Source organism: Nyctibius grandis, chromosome 2 (assembly GCF_013368605.1).
Source record: "Nyctibius grandis isolate bNycGra1 chromosome 2, bNycGra1.pri, whole genome shotgun sequence".
Lineage (NCBI taxonomy): Eukaryota > Metazoa > Chordata > Aves > Nyctibiiformes > Nyctibiidae > Nyctibius > Nyctibius grandis.
Genome location: NC_090659.1, coordinates 10,853,373 through 10,877,225, shown reverse-complemented (window position 1 = coordinate 10,877,225; position 23,853 = coordinate 10,853,373). Strand labels below are relative to the sequence as shown.

The 23,853-nt window shown below is 37.3% G+C and overlaps 1 protein-coding gene across 1 annotated transcript in view; it reads left to right on the top strand.

Moving 5' to 3' along the window:
- Positions 1 to 23,853, top strand: part of ROBO2 (roundabout guidance receptor 2) — a 423,078-nt gene that overhangs the window by 286,095 nt on the left and 113,130 nt on the right. The window contains exons 5-7 of the mRNA XM_068421342.1: positions 1,445 to 1,583; positions 16,603 to 16,730; positions 19,941 to 19,952. Coding sequence (XP_068277443.1) covers positions 1,445 to 1,583; positions 16,603 to 16,730; positions 19,941 to 19,952 — 279 coding nt within the window. The remainder of the gene's footprint in view (positions 1 to 1,444; positions 1,584 to 16,602; positions 16,731 to 19,940; positions 19,953 to 23,853) is intronic.

The following is a 23,853-nucleotide window of genomic DNA, read 5'->3' as shown; positions in this document are numbered from 1 at the left end:
CTCCATCGCACCTTGGAGTGGAGCTATGAAAATAAGTTAATTGTTTATGAAGCATTAAGATAGGTGTAATGGAGGTCATGAGGAAATTAATAATTCTGCCTTTGAAGCGAAGTTTGAGTAGTATGACAGGAGGCCACCCACTAAATAGTACAACTAAAGCAAAATATTAAACACCTGCTCATTAAATGAATACCAACAATCTGGAGATGTTTGGGGAAAAAATAGTATGTGATCATATAATTGCAACCAGTCCCATAAGGCATAAACAGAAAGGGAGTGATTAAAGGGCACACAGACAGCCTTAGTTCTGGCACTGAGGTGCTGCGTGCTTGATTTTGCAATCTTATTAATGTTCTTTTAATTTTTTTTTATCATTTGGATATAATAAACATAGATAATCAACCATAAACTCAGCTCTGTAGTTACCAAGACAAACTGCCTGAGTCAGAATCTGGTGTTGCTTACATCTGTGTGAATTCTGAATAATTTTTTAAGTGACCCTTCAACTTGCTGAGAATGAAATGTGAAATGTAGTGTGTAACCGGTTTTAAATATCTTTATAATAAATTCTTGTCTTGAGTGGAAATACTGCTTCGTATAAACCCAATCTTATAATGGTTTGATTCTAGCATAAATAATTTATGACAATAAAAGTGTGGTATGGCTAGGAGAGGACAGAACAAAATTTATGCAATCCAAAGGCAACTTGGAAACTAACCCCAGTGACATCCTTTCAAATGAAATTACCGGTACTTTGAGATTGTACCAGTATAACTGAGATCAGATTGTGGCTCTGCATCTGGATTTTAAGCAGGCCTGTACAACATTATGATGATTAATAATATTTGTAGCTGTGCAGGCTAACATAACAAGGGTAAACAGAACTTATTATTCAGACCTTAATTTAGTTTTCCATGGTGAAGTTAGCGATGGGGATCAGGGAAGCTCTGACCTCTGTACGATAGTCCACAGTTGCCTGAAATGCATAACACGGAGTTTACATTTTCCTCCGAAGCATTGAGATACTGGTTATTGCCAAAGGCAGGCTGTCTCTGTTGGCAGCTCCTATATCGCTAGAGCAGGCAGGAGCTTTTAGATCATGCTCTGTGCATGCAGCGGTGCACAGCCAAAATGTTCACACAGAAGGGCACAGCCTTGGAGATTTCTCTGCTGGCGTGGCAGGTGGGCAGTCAGTGCTAGCACAGGCTTCCTTCTGGTGGCACTTAGCTCTTGCATGAGGGCTGGATGCAACAGCCACTGCCTCTCTAGCCTGGCAGTTGTCTTCCAGGCTCTTTATGCACATCATCAGCTCCACTTGTCTGAATTTGTGGAGCTCAGCCTCCTTTCTTCATTCTGTGAATTGGTAAACAAAAAGATGCTGAAAAGTCAAAAGTGTTCATTTCAACCCTCTGACTCACTAAGGAATTTTAATGTCTCTTTCAAGAACGGCCCGCGTTTCTCAGGCGACCGATTAACCAAGTGGTGCTGGAGGAGGAGGCTGTGGATTTCCGGTGCCAGGTGCAGGGGGATCCCACACCCACAGTCCGGTGGAAGAAAGATGATGCAGACTTACCAAGAGGAAGGTGAGAACAACATTCATGTTCCCCACACTTTCAAATTTCGGTTGTTGAGTAACGCTGGAATCACTCCCTACCACTTATAGTTTGTTATTTGACATTATGGCCAAGATTTATTTCCCATATTGACACTACAAAACCTGTTCCAGAGCCAGCTGAGCAGGCAAACCCAGCCTGGGTTGAATTGTCCAGGTAATGGATTCCTGTGGAAGGAAGAAAAGTGATGTTGTAGGTATTGTGAGCACATGGGTATTCACTGAATTTGCTGGAGAAAGTATAGATGTTTTAGGAATGTAGTAGTGATAGTAACCTTCATAATAATGTGCTGATACCAAAAAGGAAAAAATTTGGCTGGAGAGTTGCAGAGCCACTCTGTTGCACTAGCAGGATGAATTAGAAGCAGAGCACTGTGGTGAGCTTTGCTGGCTCCTTTTGCTGGAAGAAACCTTCCTCTTGAGGAAACAAAAAAAACAAACGAGCAGAATTGGAAAACAAAGTTGAAATCTGTAACAGACCCCTTGTCGTCAAGAAAGATTTGTTTAGTCTGGAAAAAACATGGAGAAAATTCCAAAGTGAGCAGGGAATGAGAGTCTGTCCTATAAAAGGACATTAAATTAGCTTGGCTCCTTTCAGCTAACCGAAGAGAGTTTGGTCCTCGCTTTCTGGAACTCTTTCTAGTTTTGATGCTGAATCATCATTAGATTAAAAAATCTTAACACAGAAATAGGCCTGGGAACAGGAATGAGAACCCAGGTCTCCATAACCCAACCAATCTTTATGGCCCTGAGAGTCCTGATTCATTTTTGCACAGTGCTTTTAATTTCAACAGGAGATGTGAATAGTACCTTCTTTTTTTCCCCACCACAGTTGATTGTTCTTTTCCATCAGTGTTGGTTAATCCTGGGATGTTGCTGATGGAATTTGAAGAAAGCAATAAAAGAAAATCTAAATCTTCTGTTCTTCAAACAAGTGCTTTGAACACTGGACTTACGTAGGCTGGCTGCCAGTGTTATTTCTGCTACTCCAATCATGACCTTAAAAAAAGAGCAGCTGCAATGGTGTTTGTGGCTAGTTTGTGTCAGTACATTAAGTGCGCTGTGAGCACACTACTAGACTGGGCCTAACTAAAACAAGTTAAACATTGTTGTCTGCTTTCTTTATCACAGCACGTTTTACGTCTTCAACCCAACAAGGTGAAAAATGTGGTAAGACTGTTACCTGGCAGTCTTCATCCACTTGCTAAATATGGCATTTACTGTTGCATACACTTTAATGAAAACTGATGGCAAAATTCCTCAGAGTCATGCAGCACTTTGTCATGTTTGCCTCTTGGGTTAATATCTTTTGTTTCTCAATTTCTAAATATTTAACAAAATCCCAAAACTCAAATTGGAAAATATCTGTTTTAGTTTCCACACCCTCAACTCTGTAAGAAGTCTTAAAATACTTCAGTTAAATATCTTAATGTAATGATACATAATCTAGAACAAACACTTCTATATAAGTAGCTACTTATGTATTTATATAGAAATACTTATATTTTAAGATTAGTTTCCTTGTAATTTAAATCAAATTTTAAAATTACGTAGCTTTTTTGCTAATTATATTGATAGGTGTGTATGCATGTAATACATAAAATATTATTTTGAAGAGCAGACTTTTGGATAGCAGGATGGATTTTTCTCTTTGCTTGCTATTTAACTATGCATTGTAGAGTAGTCCATAGTAAATACATTGTGCTTCTGTGATTTATTACTGTTGGGCTGCTTCTGTTGTTTTAAGTCATGTCTACTTCTAGGTCTCATAAACAGAATTAATAAACTTTTATTAGTTTTTTTTTTTTAATGACTAAGTTCCTTCTTTTTCTTTCATATCTTACTGTGAAAAACATAGTGCTCTGTGTTTCGAGGTAATTTTTTCTGTTCATTCATGATGTATTTCTAAGGAAGAAGAAATGAAACAGGAAGCATAGGAAGAGTTTTCACTGGGCTTTTACTGCAAGAAGTGAAGGTTTATCAGGTACATTCTGATGTACATCAACTTCAGGCTCAGAAACTACTCACAATACTTTGCAGTGTTTTTACACTGCTGTTTAATATTTCATTAACTGTGTTTTGTCATCTTAAAATAGAAAGTGGGGGCATGTCTTCATTTTTGTCTGCTTCCCAGAACATCAGTGGGGTGGGTAAAGAAGGGGCAAGGTTGCAGAATCCCACGCTGGAGACCACCTCGGATGATAGAGGACTACCACTGCCCCTGCTCATGTAGTGGGTTACCACCACCTAAGCTACATGGATTGTGGTCATCTAGTAGAGTCTAACATCCACACTTCAAAAGCAAATACCTCTGATGACCAGGACCGTATGTTTTAATTTCTAAAACGTATCATTTGTATAGCAGTGTCTTCACTGTTCAAAAAGTGGAAATTTCCAAACCATGTGGCATGATGCTTAGTCAAGGAAGATAAACTTGGAACATCTAAAAGAAAAGCTATTATTTTTCATGGATTTTTTAATGCAAGCAAAGAAATTTGCCCAGGAAAAGTCTGAATGGATGGATGGATGAGAAAATTATAACAATTTTATAAATTAAGAAGATAATTTCTAAGGTTTTCCTCCTTGATGAAATGGGAGACTTTTTTTTTCTTTTTTGAGGTAAAACCAAAATTAGCTTTCAGCTTCTGAGCTCCTGTATTTTAAGCATTTTAACATCTACAGTGAAATATAAAACCCTCAAGGAATTCCCTTTGTTATTCTTCCTACGTACATAAATCCTTCTTCTCAGCAGATCTGTGCAGCTATTCGTCTTATAGCTTTCAATATCAGTTTCCTGTTTTTACAGCTAATGACCTTCTTTGCACATCTGTCTGGTTTTGTTTTTTCAGTAATTTCCTTTTGGCTTCATCCCTAGGTTACAAAACAATTATAGTAGGTACCTGTTTCAACAATTATGGCAAATTTTTATTTTTTTCTATTTTTAGTTCAGCTTTCAAAAGTGCTTAGTTCAGTGATAGCAAAGTGGGATAAACTGAATTTTTGTATGCATTATGTTTGTGTAATTTGCTCCTGGTGAATGCCAGAAACACTAATATTGGATCCATAGTCTTTCAGAAATCCTTCCATCTTACTTCCTTTTAGCTTTTTTAGTGACACATGTGAAAGCAAAAAGAAAAGTAATCACAGTAATTTCTGATGACATATATAAACAGTATTGCTCGACTGACTGGTGCATTGAGTAATAAATGGAAAATAATTTCAGGCTGTTACAGTGTTAATTATAAAGGTCCCTGGTGAACTGTAAGCATCTCCAGTTGCAACTGGATTGAATGAGGAAAAAAAGCAACTTCTAAAGAAATTAGTACGTTTGAAAATATAACTATTTAAAACAATTTAATTTGGCCATTTTGATGAATTGTCTATGTAATTACCCAGAACTTTATGAATAGCCATGATATAAAACTGAGAACAGATGGATATAAGTTTGTTCTGAGGGTGCAAGGCTTCATTGCAAACCTCAACTATTTTGAATTGATGATCTAAAACAGCTATGGTAGTTAGTCTATATTTTGAATTTAAAACCTTGAAGTCATTCTTAGAGTAGAAATTTTCAAAATGCCTATGAAAAACAGGTCTCACTAACAGTCAAAGGACATTACTTTTCCAAAATCCTGTAGACTTGACTTGAGATATCAAATACCTTGGTTTATATCATGGAGCTCTTCTGTGTATGCTTGGGCAGGAATTACAAAAGCCGTAAGAAGGACCAGGTGGGAACAGTGTTGTGGTTTATGTATGCTAACTGTTTTCATAGTTCTTTTACATTGTTGTGATAATGAATTAGTTAAATTCTTCAGACTTGAAAATTCTATTTAGAACCTAAACCAATCCCAGCAAATGAATAGGTTTCTATTAAAAATGTTGATACTGCACCAACAGAGAGAAACAAAGTACAATGTGAAGTCTGGGGTGTGTAAAGCTTTTTTCCAGAAGCTGTCCATTTCAAATCAGTGATCCAAGACTGAAATGCATTGTGAACCAAGGGTAGAGGTGCATGGTGTATATTTTATTTTAATTGCTCTAAAAATCCAACATCACACCACAGCTTCCACAGTACACAAAGGCTAGGGAATAGTTAATCAAGTATGACTCATGTCAAACTACCGGAGGTGAACAGGTTATTGTGGGGTCACGGGTCCTATGCCTTTGGCTGAAATACTAGGTTTAGTATTTCATGAACAGAGTTTCTTTTCATTATTAAGTGACACAAGGAAATGGCACAAAAATTGTACTAAAGTGACTCACACAGTTGTGGCCATGCATAATGACCAGGACCTGTTGAAAATTAGCTAAAAATTGTCTTTACGCATTGAAGTATTTTTCCAGCCACACGTTCAGGTAGCTTGCTCTTTGATGTCTGCTTGGCACAAATAGAGAATGTACTTTCCTGCTAAGGAGCTGGTGGTCTCCTGTGTGGTCAGGAACTCAATATGGCCTGGATCAACTTTTGATTCATCTGCTTTTTAGTCCTGGTAACAGGAAAACACTGATAGTATTTGAGAGCCCCTAGTATGAGAGTGGCATATCTATGACTAGCAATTTAATAAAAAATGAATAAGGTTTGTGCAGTGTTTCATGTCTTCAAATTTTCTAGCAAAGCCGAAGAGAGCAGCTGCATAGTCTGTAATTACATAGCAAGTAGTACAGATCTTTTTTTTTTTTTAGGAAGTGAAGAGATTTTCAATTACAAGTTAAAATTTATGACACACCATAATAACTGTTTAAACCTTTTACACAGAAGAAGCTAGCAGTGCCAGCTCTTTGGGAGAGTGAGGTTAGCTCAGCAAATGTATTTTTCAGTTGCCTTAAAAATGGCTGAGTAGCAATCACATGGGCCTTTTTTTTTGCATTCCAGCCCAGAACAGCTGGTTTAGCTCAGTAAATACATCCTTAATGAAATTACAACCTGCGCTTGTAAGTTGCATTTACAAGTTGCACTGTCTGATTAGATGAATATTGTACTAGAGATGAAAAGTGGCAACTGCACCAGCAGGAAGAGGTATTTGTTTTACGCACCACCCACACAATGGGAGTGTAGGCAGAAAAAACAGGAGTGATGGTTCAGAACAAAAATGATGTGTAGTTTACACAAAGTATATTGCTAAGTGTTAAGAGATTGTAGGTTATTAAATGAAACAGAGCAGTGACACACAGCAGTGAAAATCATAAACAGCACAGTAAGCTTTCTTACTTACTAAAGATTAGGAATACTCATTAACAATTATTTGGGAAAATGCATTCTTAATGCATAGACTTAACTTATTCTAAGATATGTATTAGCTCCAACAACAAAAGTCTGTGTAGATGTTAGTTTTGCTATGTTTTTAAAACTGGCCGCTTTGTGTCTGAAAAGTAATTGCATATGCATAGCCTGGGCAGAAACACTGTCTGTCACACTTCTGACAGGTGTGCATTTTCAGTAAGTACCTTAATTTCTGTGCGTCCCTCTGTGGCTTCTTGTGAGCTCAAAACTAAGGGTAAATGATGAAATTTTAAAAGTATCTTACTGTCTTCCAGATGCACATCTTTGAAACGGATTTAGATGCAACTGACAGTAAACTTTATCCCCATAAACTCAGAAAAGTTAGATTTTCTAACTAAGAAAAGATTTAAAGATTAAAAGATTTAAAGATTTAAAGTTTAGATTTTCTAAAAGAGGAGGTCCAGAAAGGGCCTGATGGCCGGAGATGTTCTGCTACTGTATTTCTCCATGATCACAGGATAAGGCCCTGTAAGCCAAAGAGACAGTAATTTTTAAGAATAAACACGGTGCTACATAATTCTATTTATATTCTGTGGATGGGATAGTGAGGTATTTAACTACAGCCTCCTCTAGATACAACCAAGGGGAGACTGACCTTTCAATGAAATATGAGTTAATAACACTACAGTGCTTTGTGCTTTGGTCAAGTTAATCTCTGTGCAGATTGTAACAAAATGCAGTCTAATGTGTATTGAAAATTAATTAGAGTAAAAAGTGTGTTTTAGTAGCGTAATGGATATAATCTTTGATTACATCAGCAAATTTCTGTTGCAATTAATAACAATTAATGGTTTTAAATAAAGGGTCAGGGAAAAAGGATGTTTTTCATATTAGCTGTATTACATGTACTATTCATCACCTCTGGTTAGATCCAGTATGATTTACATGCCCATCTTTTGTTTCCTAAGGTAAAGCATCAAGGAGAGATTAAGTCCCTTTATGAGGAGCATAGAGGAGAAGATTGGATGTTCTTAATAGCTTGTCAAAAGGAGACAGTGAAAGAAAGAGGTTTAATATGCTATTTGTATTCTTACATACATCTGGAGGGAGTAGAGGCAGTTTGCAGAGGATGTTGTTATCTTGGGTTTAATGCAGCACATGGCTGGCATAGGGTAAGCTGCAGTGCAACTTGCAGAGAGCCCATGTAGCCTAACTGAACACAGGCAGATTTCAGCGGCGTGCAATGTAAGCATCTTTTTAGCCGTTGTGTTGAATCATTTGAGGAAACTTCTCCTGTAAGGCCAGAGATATTATTTAGAGATAGAGAGGTGATGAGGGGTAAAAGGGAGGCACAACTGGTTTATTTTTGTGTATATAGCATCAAGATGATGTACCCCAGTGCTGGTGGGGTACATCGTCCTGTTATTCTTTTGGTTGAGTATCCCTCTTCTCTGATTGATATTTTGCCTGTCAGTGATCCCTTCCTGTTCTGTAACTGGAAAAATATTCCTTACAGTTTTCTGAGGAATACATGGCCAAGTGAAAGGGTAAATTAGAGTATTTTTTGACATTTTAAATCCTCAAGGCATCTCATTGAATAAAGTCCTGTAAAAGCATCGTCCCACAGTTACCCCAGAGGTCTATAGTCTAACCTAGTAGTTATCTGCCGTTCAATTTGTATGAAATATTAAATGCTGTGAGCAAAGGTGTTAGATGCGTGGCTCTGCTAGGCTGATCAGCAGAGAAACAGTTAATAACATTGACATTTAAATTGGCTTCATGTTAAGTGTCAGTTCTCACCACAGAGCTGAAGAAGAGCTATTGTTTCAGGCAATCTGTTTGTGAATGCATGAAAACAGTCTCCAGTTGCTTACATAAGGGTCAAGGTTGGGAAAATAGCTTTACAACTCCACGGACAGCAACCATAAAGGAATTGTGTCAACTAATAGTCCTGCCTACATGTTTTCTCTTTATGCTATGTGAACCATTGGTGATCTATGAAGTGATCACTGGGAGAGCACTTGAGATACTATTGTCAGAAGAGAGTGTTTTATTTTTTTTTCTCTTTTGTTTAACATCCTAAAGTTGTCAAATTTCAGAGGATTAATGAAGTCACTAGCAGCGTTCCGAAACAAAATTTAATGCCAGAAGTAGTAGCCTCGAACATGGATTTCTTTGAATTTTCCATTCACAGAAGACTGCAGTAAATAAATGGTATTGCAGGAAGGAGACTCAAGAAAACTTAATGTAGAATTTAATTCAAAATACTCATTCCGTACTTGAATCTTTCTTTAGTATCAGAAAAGCAGAGTATATTAAATAAAAGCATAGTAACCACATAGTTTATACATTGTATTTATAAGCTTCAGAATATTGAGGTAGCCTGCTTTCTTGAAAAATATAAGGATGTCAAACAGTTTAAGCTCACTGTTATTGGTTTATTGACTATTAGAATTATAGAATGAAAAAGTAAAGATAGTTAACTATGCAGTTTTTCTGTAAAACCCTCAGCAGAGCAGGGAGAGGGAGGCTGGTAGTTATGTTCAAGTGGGAGTAAGATTCAAGAGCTCTGACCACAGCATCATTGATGTTACTGGAATGGCTGGCCTGCAGGGATTTCTTCTGTTTTAACACATTCCATCTCTGCATGGGATACAAAAGTTGTCATCTCAGTTAAAAACAAACAAAAACTGTCAGTGAAAACACTGCAAGGTTAAAGTTTTAACCTTAAAAACTATGTTCCAGTTCCTACTTCTAAGTCCTATTTTGAGAAGTACTTAACATTAGCAAAATGTACTTTTTAATAATACGACTTCTGGCTTAACTGTAGTGTTGAAGGCACTTTCATTAAAACATTAACATGACTTCATCTTTAATTACCACTTCAAGGTTGGTTACTGATTCGAAATATAGATTAGAAGATATTTCAGTTAGTTCTCTGACAAGTTTATCATAATCATTCATCATGCTTAAGGCAAATAATAATAGGCCAACGCAAACTCTGTTTATTTCAAATTATTCATAATCTGTGTGCTCATGTTAAAAAAAAACCGCATCAAGCCATATTTAGTGAGTGCAAGCTGCCAGTCTGGGCTCAGATCTTCTTACTGTGCTCCAATCCTTGCAGTATCATTTCAATTTTTTAAAAACAGAAATGGTCAAAAGCAGTATTTTACTTTTCCTTAAAATTAATTTCAGTAGCATGTGCTGAACAGATAACCCTGAGAAGCAAGTGTGCTTTTCTGATGGATGAATTTATGACATAGGCATTAATAATACAAATCTCCCCAACTGCCTGACAAATGTGTCTCATCTGTGAAGGAAAGGACTACTTCTGCTGATAGGAGGATAGGTCTCCATGCCAAGTCATTACATGGTCTCTTAGGTCATACTTCCACTGACATTCCAGTTTTTGAAATGTGGAGCTCTGTCTGGAACTAAAATCAAATCGGAAGCCCATTTTGGGTAATTATCATGTGGTAATTCCCTATGAGTACTTTTCTGTGCAAACAGAGATGTAGAGGTAAAAGCTGGAGCCTGCATCAGTTTAGATAGCGTTTGCTGAGTCACTAATTCCCAAACACATATTTTGTTTTTAACTTCTACTGGTTTCCAAATTATTTCAAAGAGAATAAAAAAGCAGTCTCATTTTGATTTCTTGGTTGTCTCCTGAGTGCATGGCTACTAATTTTGTGAGGCACTAGTTACATGCAGTCACATATGTATGTTTGCATGTAAGAGTAGTACTGGATAGTGTAATGCTTCCAGAGAAGGTGGGAAACACAATTTTCTTGGACATAGGTGTGGTTTCACAATGTTGGCCCAATGACTGTAACTGTCGTATACATCTTTTATGAGATTTAGGACATTTTATTGAATGCCTTGGTTTAAGACACAGTGCAGTGTCAGTTTGTGTTTTATTTTATTGCAATTGAGAGTGTCCAATATAAGAAATTATAAATAATCTGCTGATCACAACCCATAAAAGATTTCGGACTAAAGCAGAACCTGCTGTCAGTGTATTTTAAGAAAATCAAAATAGTGAATAATAACCTGTATCACTTAGCCCTTTTTCTAGTTTGCTAGAATAAGGCCAGTGAACCGTTTTATATGACTGTTTGCATATATGCCTTGCACAAAGAAATTCAAGGTAATTTCACATTGCCTTATACCTTTTTCTGGCATGAATGGCGTAGCCAAAGAACAAATGGGAATCTGGACGTGTAGATGTAAGTGGCAGCCATCCCGTCAGCACCTTGAAGATAGCTCCCTGGTAGCTCAATTTATTATAGCTGTAAGCAGTGTCTTACAGCCACCCAGCAACAAATAGCCTTGATTTCATGGGTACAAGAGAATAATTTGAGACCAGTGCACACAAATATATACATTCATGCTCTCTCTGTCACTGATTCAGGTTTTGCCAGGGAAAGAAAACCAGAGACTCCTTTCTCTTTCCCTCAGAAAGCTGTCACTCACATAGGATTGTGTTTCTTTCTTCTTCCACTTATCAATGCATGTGATGGAAGTGAAAAAAAACCATTTCTTGTAAGGGAGCTGGCAGTAGGGGTGGCTTCATCACCGACGGGAATGGAGGCTCTCCATTCTGCTTCTGGATCACACAAGGCTGAAGCAGGTAACGAGCTCACGCGTCCTGTCTCACTGCAGCTTCTCTCTGGCTCCCTCCACCTGGCACAGAGAGTCTAGGAGCCAGTGAAAAGCTGTGGCACTATGCTGGGAGCTGAAGTGCTAGCACCACAAAAGAGAAGTGGAGACAGAAGCTTAAGCCTCCTTAACTACCTCCTGTTTACTCTGGTTTTGGCCAGTAGCATCTCTCTGTTTGGGCTCCCTAATCATTAATGTTGTGAGTAATCTTGAAGCTTTGTGCATGTTTTGCAAAATAGCCTGGCAAACAGGCAAAAGATAATAGAGCAAAGTAATTTTTGTGCCATCTCTAAAAAAAAAAAAGGAAAGCCTACAAAGCCTACATACAAAGATTCTAATTTTTTTATTTATTTACAGTAACGTTTTAGAAGAAAATAGGTGCCTAGTGTAAACTGATGTAAATTTTTTGAGGCCAGTGGTATCAGTTTGCAACAGTTAAGATGTGAGTTTTTCTCTTGCAAACTCCCTTTAGCAAGAAATGTGACTTTTTGAGTTGGATTTTTCGAATTCACTAATGCATTCTCACAACCTCAAAATACACTGCTGAAGCAAGTGCATCTTTGTATTACCAGTTAGGCCTACTTGGATATCTAGGAATGTAATGACTCCAGCTGCAGACACAGTTTTGCTACCTGTGCATGTGAAAGACAAAGAGGTGCATATATTTTTATGCATAGCTGCATGCACATTTTTGAAAATCCAGAAATCTAGGGGTTCTGTCAAGCACTCAGTAAAATATATATCATCAAATGCAAAAAAAGTATTGCTAAATCTCTCTAAGTTCAGTAAATTCTCTTTTATTTTTTATTTGATAACCATGGAAGATCGGTTGCTGAGTATGGACAGATACACTTTTGAATGTGGGGAAAAAAAAAATTCTAACTGGGACAAAACCAGTTTAATTCAAGATTATTCTTAGATGCTTAAGCCAATGCATGAATCCAACCCCAGTACATTAATTTGTGATATTTAAAAAGAGTTAATGTATTTTTTTTATTTGTTATTTGGTTGAGCAGATGGTAATGGTTTTGATACAATTCAGTTTTTTATTTTTCTTCTTTTCTTTTCTTGAAAAAGACAAGGCTCTTTTTCACACTTTGTCACAGCTGGTTACCAGTCAATCTCAATTCACGGTACAGTGATGATAGCACATGTTGTTCAGGGGCCAAATCTGATTGGGTTGCATTTTCAGCAGTGTTTCATATCAAAAAAAAAAAAAAAGTGTCTGTATGGCAGTGACTGTCAGCAGACTATTGTACAACTGTCATTAATCAAAACTAGCAACAATGAATGCATTCATATGTGCCAGAGACTGCCAGATTTCACTCAAAATCACCCAATTTCTATCAGAATTTCCTCACCAGCAGTGTTTTCTCATCTGCTTGTTGCTTCTCTGTTTCTTTCTTCCTTTCCAGTCCCCTGCCCCCACCCCTTCCTTCTTGGTTAATTAAAGGCAGACCTGCTCCATTACTTGTAGAGCAGAAATTATGTAATGTGGTGCCCAAAAGTGGCTGGTTTATATCTAGGCACAGGCTGACTAGCTGTTTTAGAAGACCTCTCCCAGCTCAGTCTGATGGCTGAAGTCTAAGCTGAACTGAAAGGTTAAGCACCTCCAAATGTTTAACAAAGAGAAGTACTTAAAAACAATTAGATGGCCATAAACATGTGAAACTGATGTCTGACACCCTATGTTTTTAGCTGAATGTTGGCATTAGTCGGCTAGGAGTCAGCAGTATTTGGGCAGTATGTCAGAAGGTGTTTCTTGACACTGTACATATTTTGAAGGCTTTGCCGCCTTAGTGCACTGGCAAGGTTAAGGAGCAACTTAACCAATACACTCTGGTTTTCCACCATTCCATCATCAAGTCTGGTAACCTCTCTCTGTGATTGGTATTAGCAGTCAGAGAGGCCCTAATCCTGATTCCCAAGTGTTCAGTAGCACTAATCTAGATGAGAGTGAACTTCAGAAACTCAGGTGGAAGCATCTTGCTGTGGGAATATGAGGCTCTGGGACAGAGAGGAGACAAGACACTCTTCAAGACTGCACAGATGGATGCTTGAGAAACTGAAAACATATTCAGGCTTCACTCCTTGTTACTTCACGGTCCCTTTCTCACACAAGCTCCTTGTGCTGCTGTGGATCAGGCTAAAAGCCAGTTTTCTTCCTTTCTCTTTCCTGCCTGCTTCATCTGTCAAAGCTCTTCACTGAACCGTGGTGACTTCCGGGGACAATGTGGGTGGAACAGATGACTGAGGGGCAGCGTATCAATGCTTCAGGACAGCAGATGGTTATAATGTCCCATGGGTGCATCTATGTATGAATCTAATTGCTAGGTAGCACGTTCTGTCAGGGTGGTCCAAAAACCTAGTAAGGCCTTGTTGGAAGGCAGACTGGGAGAGCTGGACCTCTCCTTGAAGTAATTGATAACTGGGCCATGATAGTGACATGTTTATGCCACCCTCCATTTCACGACCCAAGTGGGAGATGATGGCTGTACCCTCACTCTGCGTCCTGGCATGCCATGCAGCTGGCTCGTTCCCCCAGCAGCCTTTGCACAATTTGCATGATTGGCAGGTGCAAGCATAAAGACTGCTGAAGCCTCCAAGGCAGCTGGCTGGCATGCCGGCACCAACACATCGGTGAAATGAAGAACAAGTCAGCTGCAGCCCACAGCAGACTGGAGGGCCCTGTCCCAGGCTGCCTGCACCCCAGTTCGAGTAACCGCTCAGTCAGATACAGTCCTGCTGCCTGTCTGTTTTTATCTCGGCAGCGGTAAGTGAACCGCTGGGATGTTACTTGTCCTAAAAAAAAAAGAAAAAAGCAATGAAATAAATGACTAATTGTTGCCCAGCTTTATAACTGTGATTCCTATATCCAACTCATATTTATATTACAACTGGTCTTTGTTTTCTCATCTTCCAGGAGCTGAATGCAACTTTACATTTTCAGTCCCCTAGGGCTGGCCTCATGTCAAGAAAATAAGCATTTTCTCTTGTCTGCAACTCTGTGGTCGCCAAAGACAAATAACTTCACCATTGTTGTGGGATACTGTTGTCATATTCTTGAGATTTTTAAGGGAGACAATTTGCCTTCTCTCTCTTATGAAAACAGTGATTTCTGTTTGCCATTGACTAGTGCAGCACAGCATGTGAAATGGCATAATTTGTGAGCAGTCGAGAAGAAATGTCCCTCAACTGTATATGGCTGTTGAATGTAGTTGCAATAGACCTGTACTGCTCCAGAAACTGCATTTTAAGTTCTGGAGCATCATAACATTTCCCTTCCCGCTCCATGGTACTACACTAGCAAAAAAAATGTCCCTAAAAGTTTCTGAAGTTTGCCATGGCATCCACTTATTCTTCCCCTTGGCATATCCCTATTTGTTAGATAAACCTGAGGTACTGCATATATATATATATAAAATTAAGTGTAACTCCTAACGAAGGGGGTATTATGTATGTTTATGTTTATCTCTGGCAGAATGGTTAGCCTCGATTTGGTCTTTTTAAATTTAATTTTTGCTAATGAATAGAATGGACTTACTGAACACACAATGAAGTTGTATTGTGGTGAGTGTGAAAAGATGTCTTGACTTCTCTTTATTCTTGGAATTGCTAGTAATGGTATAATTGATGTTGTGAGCTTTAGTTAGACATAACAGAACTTTAAATGTTTCAATGTATAGAATCCTTTGAGTAAAGATGCTTTAAAGTCTGTTAGGACACAGTATTCTCTCTACAAATCTATACTAAAGGAACCAATAGCAATGTATATTATATACACAGAAATTAATGTTTCAGATTCCCAAAGCATTTAAAAATACTCACAGAGATTCACAACATTCCTGTAACTAATTGCATTACATTCTTATTCATCAAAACTTTTAAGGGTGCTCTTCCATATGATTTCAATATGTTTGCTGAACAAGTCTACAAGGTCCTTACTGTGTAACAAAGATAAGGTAAATTAGTTCTTCTGAAGTTATGTCATGAGCGTGTATAGAGTGAGAAAGAGTATCGATGACTCCTGAAGTGTCAGTCTTTCTTTAGTTTCATGGTCCCATTTCAGTATTTGATACATGAGCATCTGAAGCGAACTCTAGATTCAGGGTGGCTTAAGGTATCATAGGCTTACTAAGTCTAGAAGAAATGTTGTTGAAAATAATTTTACAAGAGAATACTTCAAGAGTAAAATATCCATGCTGAAAACCAGGGGTTTCCTAATTTGGGAGCCAAAGAAATTTCATACAAGATAAAGTCTCCCGTTTAATGAGCTTTGGATGAGAGCCCAAAATAGTTTGTTAAGCATGACTTCTGCAGGATAATAACAATTTAACTGAAAATATTTTTCTAGGTGTAAGCACTCTAAATGCCTTTAGAATGAGTCTTCAATGCATGCTGAAGTACTTTGTACTATTTCAAGTTTTATGCATCCTCATAGTTTTAGAATTATTACAACAGTCGAAACAAATGGACAAAGCATAATTGTTTCTAATTTCTTTTATGAAAGAGAAAATGTTATTGTCCACCCTTAATGGATCATTTTGAAGTATTTCTGTGAACCTGATAAATCTCCTTTAAGGCACCTCTTCAATAAATGTCACCTTCCAGAGCTTAAATATATTTTTTATTGTTTGTGATCATGTAGTGTCAGATCCTACCAACATGCTCACAGTTTCCCTAAGGAGTTGCTGCTGTAGCGAAAAACTATATATAAAGAGAAATTTCCAATTCAGTAAAAGGTAAAATGTGTAGCTCACATAGTTAAAGGCATGATAAACCTGAGCTGTCATGTATTGATAACTGATGTCTGATAGCTTAATTTTATCTTATTGCTCTAGATCAAGGACAAAGTGAATGATATTATTAAAGCCCTAATACTGAGTGAACATAGCAATACTAATTTTATGTAAAGTTTCTTACTAATGCAGAGTGCAATAAAAATGTCGTGAAGATTAATGCTGGGTGAAATTATCTAATGCTAGATAATAATTTATCTTCCAAAGTTGGCTCCAAGATAGATTCAGACTGGCATATTCCAGGTGAGAGTTTTCGTTCATTTCTGTTGTCTACAGAGAGTTTTCATTCTTTTTCTGTAACGCAGGTATGACATCAAAGATGACTACACTTTGCGCATTAAGAAGGCGTTGAGCACAGATGAAGGAACCTACACGTGCATTGCTGAGAATCGAGTTGGAAAAGTGGAAGCCTCTGCTACCCTCACTGTGCGAGGTGAGTGTTCCCATGGAGGGCAGCCTGTGTCCTATATTGATAAATTGCTTTCTGATGAAATGGGCCACATCCTTACCTGGCATTGTTTGGGTTTCACATACCATTTGCAATTGTGAGTGCTACACTGATTTACAACAGAGGTGAAATCCTGGTCTGTTGATATCTCGACCAAAATTTTAAATGACTTCAGATAGGATCCCCCTGCAGTGAAAGAGCTGTTCCAGTGGGGTTTTTTTGTTGAAGAACAGATGCATATATATGCATAAGCAAGCACTACATAACCATGGGCATAGACTTTAATATGTGAGCCATCAGTTTAGGCTATTATTCACATTCCTTTCTCTAGTAAGTATAAAGAGTATAGTAAGTAACTATGTTTATTAATGTCAAGCATAATGCAGATAGTATTATGTGATCAGCTCTGCCATAATTAAACTCTCTACCATTACTCTTTCTCTGAAAGATAAACCCTAGCCAAAGGAAAAAAAGAAAATCCTAATTAAATTTTGTAAGTATTACAAGGTAAAGACTAACATGTTCTCTCCTAAAATATTCTTGCTCTCTAGTATCCACTCAGTGTTTATGTGCTGCTGTTTGATGTGGTAAGGAGGTTTTAAAACCGATAGAATAATGAGTTGCCAAAATGTGTTCTGTGACAGTAGTTATAGACATGCTAAAGATTATGGGGAGAGAAAAAGTTTGTAGGCTAATATTTCCATATGAGTAAATAGAATATAATAGTTATTACTTCATTCCAAAAGATAAGCAGCAATTTTGCACAATAGATATCATGCAGACACTATTTCACAGTTTAGTGGTGCATGCTGATGGTTTTCAGTAGAGCTGTGAAAGGTTAATAAAAACATTTTTAGCTTTATCTGTTCTCCTCTTTTCATACACATTAAATCAAATGTTCAAAGTCTCAATGGATTGCTTTATTAGAACTGGGGTCAACTGACCCAAGAGGCCAGCTTCCATTTCCATCCATTTAATGCATGGACACAGTTCAGTTTAATTTGCTGAATTCAAAGGGAAAAAAAAAGCACCGAGTGGCTTTGTAGGGGGAAAGATGTTAGTATATAACAAAGAAAAGAGAGTATTGTGATAATCCATCTGCTAAAATACTACTTCAGTGTTCACTTTAGACAATAAGTGATAATGCACCTCTTCCTGTTTTAAGCTGAAGAATTAGGTTTACCTGCTACATGTTTGTGTAAGAGATTACTCTTCCATTTTGTAATGTGAGAAAAACAGTCACTACAGTGAACGCCCAGAAATACTCTCACTCTGTTCCTTTGACACAGGCAGAATCATGGTATCCAATAAATCTGGCAACCAATTCAATAGCTTTTAAACACTCCTAGAACTGTGTCCGCTGTTTACATTACTGGAGCAAACCTTTCTGATTTGCTACCCAGACTTGTGATATAAACAATAGCTAGAACCAAGCAAAAAATTCCTTTGAAGTCACTGAAGCTTGAACCTGATGAAATTAAGGTGAAAAAAAACCTGAGGAAATATATAATTTAATTGATTTTTCTACAGTAAAAACAGGTTTTCATTATCTGCTGAGATAAGCCAAGAAATTCAATGGAGAAGGCTATTACTCTGAATTTTCTGAAAACAAAAGACTGGGCAAACTCCTATTGACTTTAAAGGGACCATGAACAACGGTCTTTTTAATTAAAGGAAGGCTTAATTCTGAATTCTTAAACTTTTGCCTGTTTTGTCTGAAACTGCTTTTACCATAACCACGTCATGTAGAAGAGCAAAACCACATAATGTTTCAAAATTTACTTTGAGGGTGCGTTGGTCCTTGCAGGTGTAATGTAGTTACAGCTGCAAACCTGGCAACAACAGCATAATCCTTAGCTCCCTCGTTCATGGCTCTATCTTCTCAAAGCAGGGGATGAGGATGCAGTCAGGGAGTTTGCGTTACACTGTCACAAACAACAGAATTTGAATTCTGTGACTCAGCCTTCATGCCCTCTCTTGGAAAGATGCATATCACTCCTATTCTTCATCTCTCTGCAGAAGAAGGAAGATGTCCATAATACTACAAGCCAGAAAGTCTTCAAATAGATGATGGGTGAGAAAGGGCAGCAGGCTTGAAATAGTTAAATGAAGTGGGTAGGCCAAAGTAAGGTTAAAGCCATAGAAAGGTTGAGGACTAAGAGGTCCTTGCATGCTGTGTTACTGCTGAATCTGCATATCTTACATTTGACCCTAGCCTGCACATAAGCACATAGAGCTGGTTAATGTCTTAAAAAGAAAAAAAAAAAAAAAAAAAAGAAAAAAAAATTGTGCTGTTGCTCAGAAAAGTGTAACTACTTCTGCAGCTAAATAAGGGAAGTTTCACCTACACAGATGCAAGCTGGAGTCAATTTTATGTCCAACTTTTCAGCTCTTTTGAAAGGGGATGTCTACTTTTATTAACAGAGGGACTGACAGCCCTCTTCCCCAGGACAAGTATAATGAAGGGCTGTTGCTATAATCAAGAAAACACTTGTTGCAGCAGCAGCTTTCAATCTTGATATCAACCTGAAACAATATTAACCTGTCGATCATTTAGCAGCAATTTTTTTAGGAAGTAGAAGTTATCTAAGCAGTAATTTGGGAGGTTCTGTGTTGAAATCCCTGCGGCCATTTCAGACTATTTGTTATATTTTCATCAGCACTGTCAGTGAGGAAAAAGCAGTGTACTGTAAGCTTTCATGCCTGTTATTGAATGAGAAAACTGTCCTGGGCTTTCTGTAGCCCTTACTGCTGTACTGACTGGTCATGCTTGAAATTCAATTGGCATTTGACTTGGAAAGTAAATGCCTTACATCTACTGGCATGACATTTGGCAGTCTGCGGCTTAAATTGATGTGTTCGTTGGGATCTAAAAGTTTGTGCTAATGCAATGCAATTTTTCTTTTATCAGGCATTAACAATGATGATGGCATGCGAAGATAATAAAAATGTTTCTCAGAGAATGGTTCCAGTCAGCTTGTTCAGATGCTATGCTCAAGTAAATGTGATAGTGGTGGCATGTGACTAAACAGTAACAACAGTAAACATTTTTCTTAGGCTGTCATTTGAGGGGTTAGCCATCATCATAGTATCCATAGTGGAAGGTAACATTACACGTCATGCATTCTGACAGATATTCTTTTCTTTTTTTAATTTCTTTTTTATGTTCTCACTACACCATTGTAATGTCAACAGCTCGCCCTGTTGGTAAGTAACCATCCTTCTATCCATATTAGCATGGCTTCATGCAATGCTTCATCTTTCATTTGCAACAGCATTTAACTGGCTGAAATTAGCAGACAGTGCTTAATAGTTTTAACTGTCTAACACCAGGGAAGTGATTTTGACTGACAAAGTGCTATTTCTGAACTTTGTATTTTCTGCTCTGTCATGTATAAATGCATTTACCAAATCACCAACAAATACCAATCAGCGAAATGGGGTGGGTGTGGTGATACTAAACCAAAATCACTTATTCAGATGTTTTTAACAGTCTATTTAAGGGCCTGGTATAAAAGCCATTGAAATCAACAGAAAGGATTGTATTGACTTCGGTGAGCTTCTACCAGGCCCTAAATGATCAGCTCATTATGTTTTTACTGCATAGCAGTAAAAGCACAGGCTTTGCATGTCCCGTCTTTCTTGTATCTTTCAAAGAGTTTTGAAATGAAGTAGTCCTGAAATTGATGAGGGGATGGAGTAGATTTCCGTGCTTGTTAAGAAAGTTCATCATTGATTTTTACCCTTGGGTCATCTTAGAGTGCATTTTGGAATGCACTGTATAGGATGCAGACTGTTTTCAATAAAAAGACCAGAGGAAGACAACCTCTGGATTTTTAATACCCACACTGAAAATTTGATTTTTTTTCCTGTGCTTTGAAATTACTTCTGAAAATTTATAAAAATCTTAATGAGCATAATGGAAAATTTGCAACTGTCAGTAGTTGAAATTCACTCTTATTGTTCAGAAATATCCTGAACATATTATTTAATTTTCTTTCACGGATATTTACTCTGTGCCTATATGGATTTTCTAAATAATTTAACCAGTTGCACTGCTTCTCTGATTTTTGTAGTTTGTGTTTAGATATATCTTTTAGAATAATAGTATGGTTACTCTGATTTTTTTGGATTAGTGTGAAAAGTCAGTACTGGTGTTTATTGAGATTGCTGAGGGGTTTGGTCTTTATTTAGTCAAAACTTTTGTTAGATATGTGACTGAAGTTTGTGAGTTTGAACTTGTCTCAGCTCTTCACTGTTATGAGTTTGGAGGAAGAAAGGTTGGAATAATTTAAAGATAAAATCCAGGTTAGGCCTCTGTTTCCAGCACTAAGGTGATCCCATGCTTATTAGCTCGCTTGAACTAGCACACATAGAGCCAAGCCAAGTGCCTCCACTGTCACGGCATGGCTTATCCACACCTGGAGAATTCCCTGTGCAGTGTGGAAATTCACTGTTCTCCATTTGGGATTTTGACAGCAAGCTTAAACCCCAATCACTACTGTATTACTTTGGCATTACGCTAGTTCTCAAGAAATTAATTCCCAGGAGCAGTAATAGTGTAAAACTGGAGTAAACTCCTAAGAAAATTTTCCTTTGCGTAGCAAATATAGTATGAATTTAGTATGCTTCTAAAGTAAATCTCTCAGAGAGAGGGAGTTTGTGGCTGCTTCTTCATTCACTAAGACAATTCTACAAGATTAAAAGTATTTTACTTCTAGATATTTTTTTCAATTTGTGCACTCTTACAAGAAAGGCAAGAAAAAAATCACAAAGTAGAGACTGTTTCAGGCTCTGTGAAAGCCACATAAAATAGATGACTGGAGATTCACAAGACAATGATAGTTTTCAGCAGTGTTGATGGTGCCTCATTTCAGAACACTGATTCTTTTTTAAGACTTTTCAGGCCGTTGAGTCATCCGTGATTCCATTGCCAAAGCTTATACAGAAGCTCTTGGTCTCAAGGTACTCTATGTCCAGGTATATAATCCCCTTGTGTGACCATGCTGTGGTCAATTTGGCATATTCCCTGCCTATGCTATTTTATTTCGTTGCAAGTGAACATCTGGTACAAAGAAAATTCTTCTTTTACATTATTTATTCAGGAAACGTAAATTAGAATGATTGACCTTAAAATAATTATTGTATTGGCATATGGTCTTTATCAAATTATTTGATTTAGTGATTATCTTTGTGAATTGTGAAAAGATTGTTAAGTAAGTAAGTCCAACCCCAAAGATATTTAACATATGAAACTCCCATACAAGTGTGTATGTTGTGATTGCTGTATATAAGCAGATCAGTTTCTTTAGATAACTTTTATCTGATCCTGTACCTGTAGAAAAGGCAATGCTGTCCTTATGATAGTGTATACCTTTACTGTTTTTTGCTTAAGGACCTGAAATGAAACTCTTTTCTACAGTTTGTATCTCTGTTTCATTCAAGAGTACACAAAGCAGGTGGTTACCTATCCTTTTTTTTTGAAAATGTAAAGCCCTGTAAGGCAAAACAAAGTAACTTCCCTCTCCACCACCAGTTCCCCACCAAGAAGCCCAAGTGATCTTCTGTTAAAATTGTCATTTTACAAGAATGGTGAGTCAAATCTTGTAGCACTTTTTTGTTCAGGAAGTTAACTGGAGTGCAGAGCAAAAATACCTCTCCTTACAGAAAGGAAGCTAAAGCAAACACTACTTAATGTTATTAAGCTCACAGCTCTCTAGGAGGGTGACATTTTAACAGAAGTATATTTATATATTTATGTATATGTTAAACTGCAGGCGAACAGTTTAAAAGTTTATATTCTTTCATGACACCTGAGAATTATCTAGGTACCTCTACCTTTCATCACTACCTCCAATTCAAAGCAGACATGTTTTGTCTTTATTGGGTTTTAAACAAGAGCAAACCATTTTCTTTCAATGGCTTGTCACTGAAGAATAGACAAAAGTATTTTTAATGTTCCAGGATTGCAATTCTTGTTGCAAACAGAATAATTTTCGTTTTCTATTCAGTTTTTGCCTGTTTCAAATATTTATATTCTGTTCATTGTGATATTTTTATTTAAATTCCAGCTTGTGTAGAAAATTTAGGAGTGAGATTACCAATGACCATGTTTGGTTCAAGCAGTTATTAACATATGGTATATGCTACATAAACAAAATGAAGTATCGTTCTGCCCAAGGTGGATGGCAGCTGGTGAATTTAACAGCTCTGTGCCAGATTACTCATCATGTTTGGATATGCTGCTAGGAATACATGTGTTGCCTGTTTCTAAAATAGATGTTCTCTTATTTATAACCTTTTGAAAAGATTTTCGTCAGGATTTACAACAGATGGGTTTAGGAAATAAGATATTTATCCGTATTTAGACCATCTCTATCTTTTCACTCAGTAGATCCATTTTCCAGATGACCAGGTTAGTATTTTCTCACGTTCACATTCTGCTGTATTACTTATGGCAGCTGGGCAGGAGAATAGCTGCTAAAAGAAGCACAAAAGTAGGGAGGAGCCCAAAAGTTTCATATAGTCCCAATGAAGGTAACACTGACCCTCTTTCCAAAAGCAGTTGCTCTACCGCATTGAGATGGAAGACCTAAAGTTCAAATAGATGAACTATGAAGATCTGTCTGATGTTTCAGTTACCTTTTTACTAATCATTCAGAAAGTAATTCAGATGACAGAATACTCAGTTTCCAAATTAATTTCAACTACATCCCAGTGAAAATACAGTTCTTTGCATTCCAGTTGCCTTGCAGAAAGTTATCTACTTAATTTATTGTCATATGTTGTGACTCATCTTCCCAGAAAGAAGTAACATGCAGCAAATAGCTAAATACTTTTGCCACCTGGATAGAAATTAAGTATTTGGAATTAACTAACGAAGTAAAGGGAGAGCAACCAAGTTACAAAAACTTCACTTCCCTACCATGTTGAAGAAGAGAGAAACGGATAAGATAGCATGAATTTTCCAAATTTCATATTAATTAAATAGAATCTATTCACATTTAAGTGCAATGTGACTGTATGATGCATTTCACTCTGCTCTGGGAAGTTTTCATGACATAAATCAGCCTGGCATGACTTAATGGTCTATTAAGAGCAGTGCAGC